The sequence below is a fragment of the Schistocerca americana genome, chromosome 11 (genome assembly GCF_021461395.2).
Source record: "Schistocerca americana isolate TAMUIC-IGC-003095 chromosome 11, iqSchAmer2.1, whole genome shotgun sequence".
Taxonomy (NCBI): domain Eukaryota; kingdom Metazoa; phylum Arthropoda; class Insecta; order Orthoptera; family Acrididae; genus Schistocerca; species Schistocerca americana.
Window position 1 is genome coordinate 52,593,231 of NC_060129.1, and position 13,199 is coordinate 52,606,429.

At 43.0% G+C, this 13,199-nt stretch overlaps 1 protein-coding gene across 3 annotated transcripts in view; it reads left to right on the plus strand.

The window, feature by feature from the left end:
• Nucleotides 1–13,199, plus strand: part of LOC124554057 (ankyrin-3-like) — a 95,174-nt gene that overhangs the window by 17,815 nt on the left and 64,160 nt on the right. For all 3 annotated transcript variants that reach the window (XM_047128097.1, XM_047128098.1, XM_047128099.1), the window contains exons 2-3: nucleotides 3,323–3,492; nucleotides 3,616–3,663. In XM_047128097.1, coding sequence (XP_046984053.1) covers nucleotides 3,405–3,492; nucleotides 3,616–3,663 — 136 coding nt within the window. In that variant the 5' untranslated portion in view covers nucleotides 3,323–3,404. The remainder of the gene's footprint in view (nucleotides 1–3,322; nucleotides 3,493–3,615; nucleotides 3,664–13,199) is intronic.

Genomic DNA, 13,199 nt, shown 5'->3' on the forward strand with positions numbered 1-13,199 from the left:
TCGGAAGTACCCGCTGGAGAGGCCTTACCCGCCCAAGGCTCGTCTAGCCGGCTAACGCCACTGCTGTAGGCGAGACACGCCCACATCCTAGACCGACCGAGGTGGCGCAGTGTTCAGCACACCGGAGTCGCATTCAGGAGGACGACGCTTCAACCCCGCGTCCAGCCAGCCTGATTTTGGTTTTCCGTGATTTCCCTAAATCACTCCAGGCAAATGCCGGGATGGCTCTTTTGAAAGGGCACGGCCGACTTCCTTCCCCCTCCGACCTCGCCGTCTGGCATCCTCCCTCACAACAACCCCCCAACCCCCCATCCTCCCCCCCCCCCCCCTCTGCACAGTAGACACCACGTATTGACACGCACACTACCGCCCATTAAGTTGCTACACAGCTAAGATGACGTGCTACAGAGGCGAAATTTAACCGACAGGAAGAGGATGCTGTGATATGCAAATGATTAGCTATTCAGAGCATTCACACAAAGTTGGCGCCGGTGGCGACACCTACAACGTGCTGACATGAGAAAAGTTTCCAACCGATTTCTCATACACAAACAGCAGTTGACCGGCGTTGCCTGGTGAAACGTTGTTGTGATGCCTCGTGTAAGGAGGAGAGATGCGTACCATCACGTTTCCGACCTTTTATAAAGGCCGGATTGCAACCTATCGCGATTGAGGTTTATCATATCGCGACATTGCTGCTCGCGTTGGTCGACATCCAATGACTATGGAATCGGTGGGTTCAGGAGGGTAATACGAAAGGCCGTGCTGGATCCCAACGGCCTCGTATCACTAGCAGTCCAGATGACAAGCATCTTATCCGCACGGCTGTAACGTATCGTGCAGCCATGTCTCGATCCCTGAGTCAATAGATGGCTACTTTTGCAAGACAACAACTATCTGCACGAACAGTTCGACGACGTTAGCAGCAGCATGGACTATTAGCTCGGATACCATGGCTGCGGTTACCCTTAGCGCTGCATCACAGACAGGACCGCCTGCTATGGTATACTCATCGACGAACCTGGCTGCGCGAATGGCAAAACGTCATTTGTTCTGATGAATCCAGGTTCTGTTTAGAGCATCATGATGGTCGCATCCGTGTTTGGCGACATCGCGGTGAACGCACATTGGATGCGTGTATTCGTCATCATCATACTGGCGTATGACCTGGCGTGATGGTATGGGGTGCCATTGCTTACACGTCTTGGTCACCTCTTGTTCGCACTGAGGGCACTTTGAAGAGTGGACGTTACATTTCAGGTGTGTTACGACCCGTGGCTCTACCCTTCATTCGATCCCTGCGAAACACTACATTTCAGCAGGATAATACACGACCGCATGTTGCAGGTCCTGTACGGGTCTTTCTGGATACAGAAAATGTTCGACTGCTGAACTGACCAGCACATTCTCCTGATCTCTCACCAATTGAAAACGTCTGGTCAATGGTGGCCGAGCAACTGGCTCGTCACAATACGCCAGTCACTACTCTTGATGAACTGTGGTATCGTGTTGAAGCTGCATGGGCAGCTCTTCCTGTGCACGCCATCCAAGCTCTGTTTGACTCAATGCCCAGGCGTATCAAGGCCGTTATTACGACCATAGGTGGTTGTTCTGGGTACTGATTTCTCAGGATCTATGCACCCAAATTGCGTGAAAATGTAATCACATGTCAGTTCTAGTATAATACATTTGTCCAATGAATACCCGTTTAGCATTTGCATTTCTTCTTGGTGTAGCAATTTAAATGCCAGTAGTGTACTATAGTTTCATTTGAAAAAGAGAAGTTCATCCCCGTCTCCTGCAATGAATATGAGTATGACAATGGACTATACGTCGCTCATACAGCAGTCTCTCTCATTTAATCAGGTGCAAACATCATAAAGATCTCTTAAATGCTTTCAAAAGTTTTTGAAATAAACAGTTCAGCTGATCAGCCAGTATACAGATTGATTTACAAGGATATGCAGGTATTTTAATATGTTATTCTACTAGTAAAACTAAAGAAAAAAGTTCATATAAACAGAGATACGCAAAAGTTTAGTTACGGAGTTACGGCTAACAAAAGATTTTGCCTGAAATTTAGCTACTTAGCTAAAATAAAGCCATCGCGAAACTGTACAAGTTTAAAATAAAGCACCGTTTCCATTCATTTTGTTGTTATTGATATGGTGAATCTAATAAAAGATTTTCCCAGGACGTCTAACTGGCGAGAAGTACTTACAATTCCTTCAAGGAGAAATGCTCCGCATGCTCGAAGATCTTCCACTTGCTACGCGACTGCAAATGCATTTCCAACATGACCGCGCGCCTCCACATTCCACCAACCCGTCACTACACATTTAGATGAACATTTTCCCCAGAAATAGATTGGTCGAAGTGCTACACGTCTGTGGCCACTCAGATCGACCGATTTAACACCAATGCATTTTTGTGTATGGGGATGAGTGAAGACATAGTTTATGAGGACAGAGTCAATAGACGTGAGGCATTGCTTGCTCGCGTTGTGAGCGCAACGGACGAAATTAAGAACAACCCTGGGAAACTGAAACGAGCAACGAAATCTGTTCATACACGTGCAGCTAAATGCATTGAATTCAGTGCAGACATTTTTAAACATTTATTGTGAATGTATTATGAAATTGTATGTACACTGTACAATTCCCTTAACACTGAGCTTTGTTTTTTCCGGTTTAACATGAATTCAAGTTTGCTATGATATTAAAAAAAGCAGATAATCTGACACCTTCATATAGATTCAGTTAACGTTATTACGATCATTTTTTCCATAATTAATTTCTCTGCAACTTCTGTTGAAAACTTTAGGCAGTTGTCTGGAATTTAAAAAAACCAAAATTGGGGCAAGTAATAAATTAAAAATTTTACGAAACTACTTATTTGCTTTTATGGATGTTCTGGAAAAGTACTGCAGATACACATGTGGGGCATGTTTTATTATATTCACCAGACCAATAACCACAAAATAAATGGAAATGGTGCTTTACTGTAACCTCGTTCAGTTTTGCGATGGCTTCATATTAGCAAAGTTGCTAAAGTTCAGGCAAAATCGTTTATTAGCCGTAACTTGGTAACTAAGCATTTTACGGATCTATGTTTACTTGAACTTTTTTCTTTAGTTTCACTTGTAGAATAACATATTAAAATATTTGCATCTCTTCGTGAATCACACTGTATATTCGGAACAACGGAGTGGCATCCACCTTGTAAAATGGTGTGATTCAATTTAATTTACGCTACTTTATTTACTAGACAGGTAGTGACAAAAAAATGTGTTTTGTGGTTACACTTGTTCGTAAAATTTCAGGTTGTTCAGCAGACTGCAAGTTTGGTGAAGTTATTTTGAGAGAAAAGTTCCTTACTTGGCTCGACACCTTCGTCCTTCCACCATGTTCTGCAGAAGCTTTAGTTGGTTCATCCGCATTTTTGTGGCGGTGGCCATATTTACTGGCTTCTGTCACCCAGTTCCTGTTACAGGTAAAAATTTTACTTTGTTCGATTCATAAGAGTCTGAGTATGATAATGGATAACAATTTATTGTGAAATAATGAACAATAAGTTTAATTTTTTTATTGAGATTTTTGCGAATTTCTTTTTCAGAATCCTATACCGGAGTCACCTTGCATACTTTAACAACCGACAACTCAGGTAAGTGTTTGATCCGTTACAACTAAAAACACCTCATGGCCCACGGGGTTCATTTGGTGCTATTTTATTTAATCACGGCAGCCTTATCTGGTGGTCTGAGACGTCCACGAAGGCGCCGTGGGGCGGCGGTCATATTCAAACACAGTGGATTGCTACTTGAGTATATCGAGCTTTTACTTTTAAAACAGCGATAGATGATGTAAAATAATTGTGCACTAATTTCATTTTAATAATGTGATATCTCATTTGTTCAGAATGCTGTCTCGTCCAAGCGTCACACAAACTTGTATTCAGTACTGTTCATTGCTCCTGGATGACAGGCAATACGTACGTCGCACGCTACTGCTTTGCCAGTAGCATAACACGCGTGGTATACGCCGGAGTGACCTTGTTCGGGTATCTGCTTTGTGTCACGTTGCAGACATAAGGGTACTGCGAGCGAACTTCGCAACATCCATGGGGTATCAGTGTATCATCGCTTTTGGTGTTCTAGAAAGCTCCAGTTCGAATGCCATTTAGTCATCACGTAGCTTATACAGGATGGTTTTTACCACCGTATACAGACTCTAGGGATAGGTCGATGAGAGGATACGGAACAAAAAGGTCTAATGAATTTATGTTTGGAAACGCATGGTTTCCACACCAGACACAAATTATTCATACAGTGTTACAAAGACTGCGGTCTAATACTCGCTGTACCACGCAGCGACAGGTACAGCACGTAATGAAAATGGTTTCCGTGTGCCTCAACGCATGCGTGTATACGCGCAGTAGCGTGCTCCGTCTGTCACGTTCAAATCGGCCAGGCTGCATACGAACAGCGTCATAGGCAGGATGAATACGCTGCTCCAGTGTCTCCACATCTGCAATGTCCCCTGTGTACACGGTACTTCTGAGGTGGCCCCATAACCAGAAATCGCACGGGTTGAGATGCAGTGAACGAGCAGGCCATGCAACTGGACCCTCTCGTCCGATCCTTCAACCTGGGAAGACACGTTTGAGATGCATCCGGACGTTAATGGCGAAGTGGGCTGGAGCACCATCATAAGATAACCGTTAGAATAATCAATGGCACTTCTTACAGCAAGACGCCCGTAAGAAACGCCGGTAGTTCCCCTCTGTTAGGTGACGTGGAAGGAAAACTGGTCCCAAAATACGGTCGCAAATTATCCCAGCCCACCCATTCCGGCTGCTCCGATGCTGATGATTCGCTGTCAGCGTACCACAGGGGTTCTGCATACTATCCCACCGATGACTGTTATGAAAGTTGAAGATGCCACTCCACGTAAGGCTGGCCTCATCGGTGTATAGGATGGATGACACAAATCCTGCAATCATGGTTCCCTGGTGAAGCAACCAACGACAAAACTGCTGCCGACGTGGAAAGTCTGTCGCTAGTAACCCCTTCACACGCTCTAACTGATAAGGGTAGTAACAATCGTCATGGAGAATGTTCTACACGGTCGTCTGGCTTACCCCGTACAGGCCGGTCCATTGCCTGGTACTGACAGTTTTAATCACATTTTTTTCCATGTCTAGTGTCTCTTCATTTCGGATACGTCCTTCATGATTTCCTGCATGTTAGGTCATGACGTGCGAGAAACAGTACGACCCTCTAGGAGGAAAAAATGCATTCTAAAGTATGGCTGCGTGGTATTGCACTGCAGCTTCTGTAACAAAGTATGATTAAATAAATGGTCTCTGTCATGGGAACCATGCGTTTCTGGACATCATTAGAACATGTTTGTTCGTTATCATCTCATTGATCAACCCCTAGTGTTTGTACATCGTAGAAAAAAATCACCTAGTATCTTCCATAGGCCCTTACAGTGATAAAAGCAATCTGTCTACGGAAGGTAATAGTAAAGTTTTCAAAGAGGGTTACCAACGCGCCTTTAGTTGCATTACGCTGCAAACTGTACGTCTTTTCTTTTTTTTTTTTTAGAGACGTACTGATGTTGCAGACTTCATCTTTCACACGCAAGTACCAAATGTGACACGAAACCAGCAAAATGGAGAATCCGGTAGTTCCCTTGGCTACTTAATCATAATTTCGTATACAAGCCAACTTCCGCTATTTCCTTCGTGTCCGAGTAAAACCAAATGTGTCAGATAAATTCACCTCTAAAAGTCACGTCCTAACACTTCATATCAATTTTAAACAAGTTATTCGTGTTAACTGTATCAAAATACGTGTTTGTGTCGCACTATATTCCGTATTTTCGTACGCTGTGTGCCATGAGAAACGAATTTTGTGCTATAGCATCCGTTACGAGCAGCATTTATCCTCTATAAAAATTCAGGAGTAGCAATCTCATTCAATGACACGTTTATCCCATCATTCATTGTATATCAACGTGAATAAATATAAATTTTTGAGAATTTTAATAAATTACCAGTGATGAGAATTACGTATGTCGTAGAAAATCAGTGCTTTTGTAGCGCTTGTTGTAAGTTGCATGTCGTGTTCCATTGCCTGCATTCATCGCAAAGTATTTTATTATCTTGATTTGGTTTTCGACTACAGTCTCTAAAAAAATTCAGGAGATTAGTAGCGTTCATAGAAGGTGATACTGAGGCTGTAAAGGAAACATCGATTTCAGTACGGACTGCTTCAGATATTAACGGTAACTCGTCATACTTGGAGCTTAACTGATCCAGAGTATAAAAATGATTCTCTAGGCTTAATTTAATGACACTTGTTTACTATTCTGTAAGACATTACACCAGCCACACTGCAGCCCTACTATGAACACTCTCCTCGAACGTGGGAATAGTAAGCCGACGTTCATAGGCTAAGATCAGCCGCCTGCAAGCTGCTGTGCGTGGGTGTTTCGGGAGAGTTACCAACAGTCATGTATCCGATATACCACAAGTACCTCACACTTTCATATCCTGCTGTCACTTCTACATGAGGTACACGATCTGTCACCGCTCATGCACTTGGCTGTGAGCAGTCTGCTAGTGGCAGTACTAGGCTGCATGGCCGGTAGAGGCAGGGACCGGGGAGGAGTCAGCACGTGGTACTCATCACCATAACCTACAAATATGAGGTGCAGGCTTCCACTGAAATCGAAACTGAGTCAGTGAGACTGACTTCAGCTGTTGAGTAACATGGTATGTGGTGTGTCAAGAAGAGGCAAACATAAAAGGATAGGATCTATTAACAGCAGGATGTTCAAATGTATGGCAAGTGAATGTATCCCTTAGGGAAATGCAAAAAGCGATGTGAGGGAACACTAAGTGCACTCAGTGTGTATGGCTGGGAGCCTTATTCAGCATTCTACAGAGGCCATTAGGTCAGCCGCTGAGAGAGCAGCGCGCTACCAGCTGCTGACTGTGCTCTGTGGCCACACTTGGATCATTCAAATGGCAGAGAAGGTTGACAAAGCTGGCCTCATCTAATTTCAGTGAGACTCACAATTTGCTGCAGTGCAAAACTGGTCGTGCATCCCACGTTCTGAATCGAATGGAACGACTGACTCAGAGTTCGAAGGTTCTGTGACAAAGCAGCCTGAAAATTCTTGGACTTGCATCAAGGGGTTGAGTACTCCATGGACACCCTAAATGGGTCAGGTGAGTGGTACACATCAGAGGCTGCTGCTCAGGTAGCCGTTTGGGTGTGGAGTGTACACAATGGTTTTTACATTAGACTACTCTTCGTCCAGTCCAGATAACGATAGGGACCTGAAAGTGTCAGTAATAGTTCCAAAGAAGTGTCACATACTTACGAGAGTATTAGTTCAGGTGATTAACTTCCGAACCACTGATATCAATGTGCCAGGGTTTGAAGATGCCCCACTACAGCTGACATAATACCCGGTACAGAAAGCTGGGGAAAACGCGGAATGGACAGCAGTGAGACACCGATAAAACTTTCAACCTGTATCGAAAATATACACTGAGATAGTATGGCATTTGCCGCAGGTCACAAACAAATTGTACCAACCAAAACAGAAACATAAATTGCGTGTGAGGCTTTCTGGGAAAGACTCAGTATCATGGTGGGAATTAATTTGGAATCAGGTCCCTCTGTCAACTTCTAGACCTACTCCAGATGCAACCAAAAATTATGCAGAAGGCTAAACCACTGTTATATAAGTTTCCAAGTCATTCTCTCATTGTTGAAATAGATGTTAATTGTGCAACAATCTACTGGTTAAATGACAGTTCTGTAAGGGGTGGGGGAGACAAGACTTCTGGTGAAACATTTCTAGATGAGTTGTCTGATGATTACCTAAAACAGACTGTTTGGGGGCCCACTCATGATGTGGCACCTGATAGTTTCAAAATGACCATACCTCTTTGAGGAAGCTCACACAGAAACCGGTATCAATGAACCTGATTTACACATTGCAAATGGCCACTAAGACAAGTAGTAGAGTACATATATGTTCAGCAAACAAGATAAAGAAGCAATTGTGAGCTATTTGAATACAAAACTCGAAATATTTAGCTCTTCATAACAACATGTAGAAAAATTGTGATTCAGGTTTACAAGAACAGTCAGCTGTGCACTTGGTACGTATGTAAAGCAGCTCATGATAAGAGGGACACTCCATAGTCTCATTTGAAAGAAACATCTAAAGAAAAAGAGACTGGTCAATGAATGCTAGGCAAAACGTAGCCCTACATGTAGGAAGACGCTAAATGTATTTGGCTGATGAGAGAAAATTCCGTCCAACCTACTAAGCCTACTGAGTCACAAATAGGCACAACAAAAAGACTCTCATAATTAAAAAAACACTGACGTTCGTGGTGGAATGACGGTTATGTAGTGCTGGATGGGAACAGGGAAGGGGATGGATGAGTGAAGACAGTGACTAACAAAGGTTCCCACAACCTGCCTGGTGTCCTCCTTTGTTAGTCACTGCCCTCACCCATCCAGCAAGGTGCCCTGTCCCCATTCCAACACAACCCAGCCATCATGCCACCATCACGCCAGTCTTTATATTTCTCTACTTTTCTCCTACTTCCCCTCCCTCCACACCCTTCTGCTGCCCTCTGTCTAACCTGTAGCACTTCACTGTCCACCACCCCACCATCCTGCCGCTCCTCCTCTCCCCACATCCAGTCGCCACTCCCACCATGCACTCGTGGTGCTGGTCACAATGTGGCTTCAGTTGCCTGAGACTGCAGTCGTGTGTGTGAGTTGCGTTTGCTCTTGCGTTTCCACGCGCGTTTGTGTGTGTGTACGTGTGTATGTGTGTGTGGGGGGGGTATACGTGTATGCATGTCTGTCGTCTATTTTTGACAAAGGCCTTATTGGCAACTCAGCATATCCGAACTATGGTGAGTTGCAAGTTTCCTTTTCGTAATATTGTCACATTCCATCCTGGATTTTTCATAATTTGATTCCTTCTAAGACTATTGTAATAGAATAGGAAGAAACTTTCACAAAACCAAGGAAATTCCGGTACTATGTAAAGCTGGTACCAAAGTTAGTGTTCAGACACTCGTAGACTGGGTAATGACAGCAATTAAGAATAGCAAAACAAAATCAGAAACTCTGACTTAGTTTTCCGAAATATTTCTTTAGAGATAGTACTGTGGGGCATTACTCCAATTTGTGACGATGACAGATATAGATGTAGAATTAGTGTCACTAGTGTTGAGAAACAGCTGAAATTTAACAAGGCTCCAGAACCTGATGGAATCTCTATCAGATCCTACACAGAATTTGCGACTAAGTTAGCCCCCCTCTTAACCAAAATCCTCGTACAAATAACACAATAATAAATTGTAAATCTCTATCACAAATAACAGTGTCCAGTAGTTGGGAGAAGTCCGAGGACCCATCAAGTAGAGGGGCAGCAGGAGTCATTCACAAATCTACCGTATAATATCCTTGTCATTCATTTGCTATAGGAATCTTGAACATATTCTGAGCTCAAACGTAATGAGGTTCCTTGAACAGAAGGACCTCATTGCCGGTCAGTATGGATTTCGAAAATAGTGACATTTCCTTTATGACATCCTTAAAGCCATAATCAAGACAGTAAGATAAATGCAGTAATTTCGGATTTTCGATAAAATCATTTGACTCACTACCATAACCACACTTATTACCAAAAGTAAGATCATATGGCGTATGATGCGAAATTTGTGGCTTAACTGAGGATTTATTTGGTAGGGAGGACTCAGCGTGTTACCTTCAATGCAGAGAAATTGGTGTGGACAATGTAAGTGTATTGGGACTCGCAGGTTCTGTTATATATTAATCGTCCTCCAGCAATTTAATAGTTTTAGAATTCTCGTGGATGATGCAGTTATCTATAATGAAGTACTATCTGAAGAATTCTGCACAAATATTGAGTAGGATCTTGATAAATTAAATTATAGTCACCAATGGAAGAGTACAGCTGGTACCAGTTAATTCATTCATATCTCTGGGTGTTACAATTTGGGACATCAAACGGAACGATCATGTGCTCTCAGTTGGAGATAAGATAGGTGCAAGGCTTCGGTTCATTGGTAGAATACTAGCGTGATGGGATCAGTCCACAGAGATGAGTGTTTGCAATCGTCTCATGTGACGATACCGAGAATATTGCTCTAGTGTGTAGGAACCGTATTAAATAGTACTGGCAGCAGATATTGTAAAGACGTAGAGAAGAGCAACACGAACATTCAATACTTCTTTGATCCATGAAGAAACTGAACTGGCACACTTTGAAGATAGACGGAAACTATTCCGATAAAGCCCACTGTGAAAGTTTCAAGAACCTGTTTTACACCTCGAGTCTAGCAATATACTACAACCCACCACTTGTCGCTCTCACTGGTGTCGTGAGGATGAAATTAGCTGAATTACAGGACGCACAGAGGTAATTTAAACAATCATGCTCAAGCTCCATATGTGACTGGAATGTGAAGAAGCCCTGATAACTGATAAATTAGGAGGTACCCTCTGCCATGCACTTCAAAGTGGTTTGCAGAGTATGGATGCAGATGTATACGTAGATGAACAGAGGTGATGGGGTTATCGAACAGAAAATGTAAGCTTTGTGTTTGAGAAATAACTTCCCTTTTTCTTAAGCGTCTAAATTCAGTGGAGACTGGGTTGAAATTAAGAGCTATTTGTTTGTAATATCTCCGTTAATCAATGGCCGATTTTTCAGTCCATTGTGGATCCCACTATTCTGGATTACGAAAAAATTTGCTGTCATGCATACTTGAGAATCCCACACGGCAGTTTCAAGCGAGCTGTCGAAGCGATCACTTTTTAATGTGCTCCCGTGTGTTGACTGTGTTGCGGGTTTGACGATTCGCACTCTACACGTTCTTATAAGTCTTTTGGTACCTGCAGCGTCGTTATCGTAGAGGAGGAGCGTATAGTATGAGGTCCGCCAGAGTTATACACCTCAACATAGCCACACCTTCACGATGGTAGTCATCGTCAGTTAACCTCACAGGTCGCCGATCCTTCTGACACTGTCCTGGTCATACCGCCACCCTAACAGCTTTATTCTTTACACCAGTGCAGCAGGCCATTAGCAGCAGAAGGGCAGGCCATATTACTAAAATGCTCTGTGCCGACTTTCTAATACTGTCCCAGACTATGAGGTACCAAGTTCAGATCCCCTTCTGCTGTTGGCACGGTGCAGAAATGCAGAGAACACTCTCGGGGTCATCCCCCGACCCTTCCTACACTCACCTCCCCACGACACATTTGCGCGGTCGAGTGTCTACAGTGTGAGTAGCTAACTATAGCCACCAAGAATAACTTGAAAAGTGTGATAGAATCTGAAACGTTTGTGGGACAAAGGGTGCATGGGACGATGGGGGCGATAATATGACGATGGTTTTTGTTGCTTGGTGGAAACGTGTCAGAGATATGAAGGTCAATTTTGTTTTTTTAAATAACATGCTACAGTTTGGTACTTATTTTATGATAGCGGCTATCGAGACGAATCCAATGATGTGTAAGTTCTTTGAAGGTCAACAGGGTCACAAAGGTAGCATGAACGTCAGTTTACAGAAAGTGTTCGAATTGCTCCAACCTTCGTATCATGGACTGAGTGGTATTCGTCATCACATCAGCACTTATGAAAGCACCATCTCTGACATTTCTCTCTTGAATATCTTAGGTGTAGTAGGAACGTCTTTATAAATAATGTCTTTTACGAATTCACATAAGAAAAAAATCCAGAGGTGTTAGGTCTGGCGAATGAACCCGCAACGACACATCTCCTACGCGTCCAATCCAACAATTTGGGAATTGTCCTTGCAGCTCATTTTTAGCCATCAGCGAAAAATGTGCCGGACACCCATCGTGTTGATACCACATTCTGTTCCTCGTTCCTAAAGGTATTTCTTCCAATAACAGACGTAATGTTCCTTGCAGGAAGGTGGTGTACTTCCTACCATTAAGATTTCCTTGGATGAGTAGGGGCCTATAATTCTGTCCTCCAGCATCCCACACTATATATTCACCAAACACGGTTTTTGGTGTGCAACTTGCCACTGCCAATATGGATTTTCAGTTGCTCACTAATGGATGTTATTCAGATTAACATTTCCATGAATGTAGCCTCGTCAGTAAATAAAATCAAATTAATAAATCTGTCATCCCTCTGAATATGTAGTTGAGCCCGTCGGCAGAATTCAACGCGACGCATACAATCGGCAGCAGTTAATTCTTGGTGGAGACTGTTATGGTAAGGATGATATTTATGTAGATGCAGAACACGAACAACACTACTCTGGCTCATGCCAGATTCCCTTGTGATTTGACGTGATCTAACACAATGATCTCGAACCACAGTGGCAAGAGTACCAAGTTTCGTTACCTAGCTAGTAACTTTCCTTTGCCAGATATGCTTCCGATACGTTCAGTATCCAGTTCTTCTCAATTTATCATACACATATTTAAATGTACGTCGTATGGGGTGAGTCCGTTGAGGATATCTTTCAGCATATAAGTCTCTATTTCTCACTGAATTTCGTTGGCACTCCCTGTAAATGAGAAACATATCGACTTGTTCTTCGAAGGAATACATCATACACATTCGCTTGATTCGACGATATTAGTGCTGTATTGCGAAACCGTCGAATGGTGTTTACATATGAAAGGCACGTTAGATGGATATACCATATTCGGCGAATATTTACTATTTGCACGATATACGAGAGAGAGTTGTCAGAGTATGTGCTTCTCTAAGTGGTGATGTGGTAAGGAATACCAATCAATCCATGATAAGAAGATTGCAGCAATGCATTGATACCGATGGTCATCACTTGGAAAACCTTCTGTAAATGGACGTTCATGCCACCTTTGGACATTCGTTGACCTTCAAAGACCTTACTGTTACACACCATTGCATTCGTCTGGATAGTTATTATCAGAAAATAAATACCAAACGATAGCATCCCATTTAAAGAAAAACAAAGTTGACCTTCATATCTCTGACACGACCCTATCTAGCAACAAAAAACCAACGTCATATTGTAGCCCTCGTTGTCCCATGCAACATTTGTCCCACAAGCTGTTTAGCTACTGTCATACTTCCGGAGTTACTCTAGGTCGCATCAGT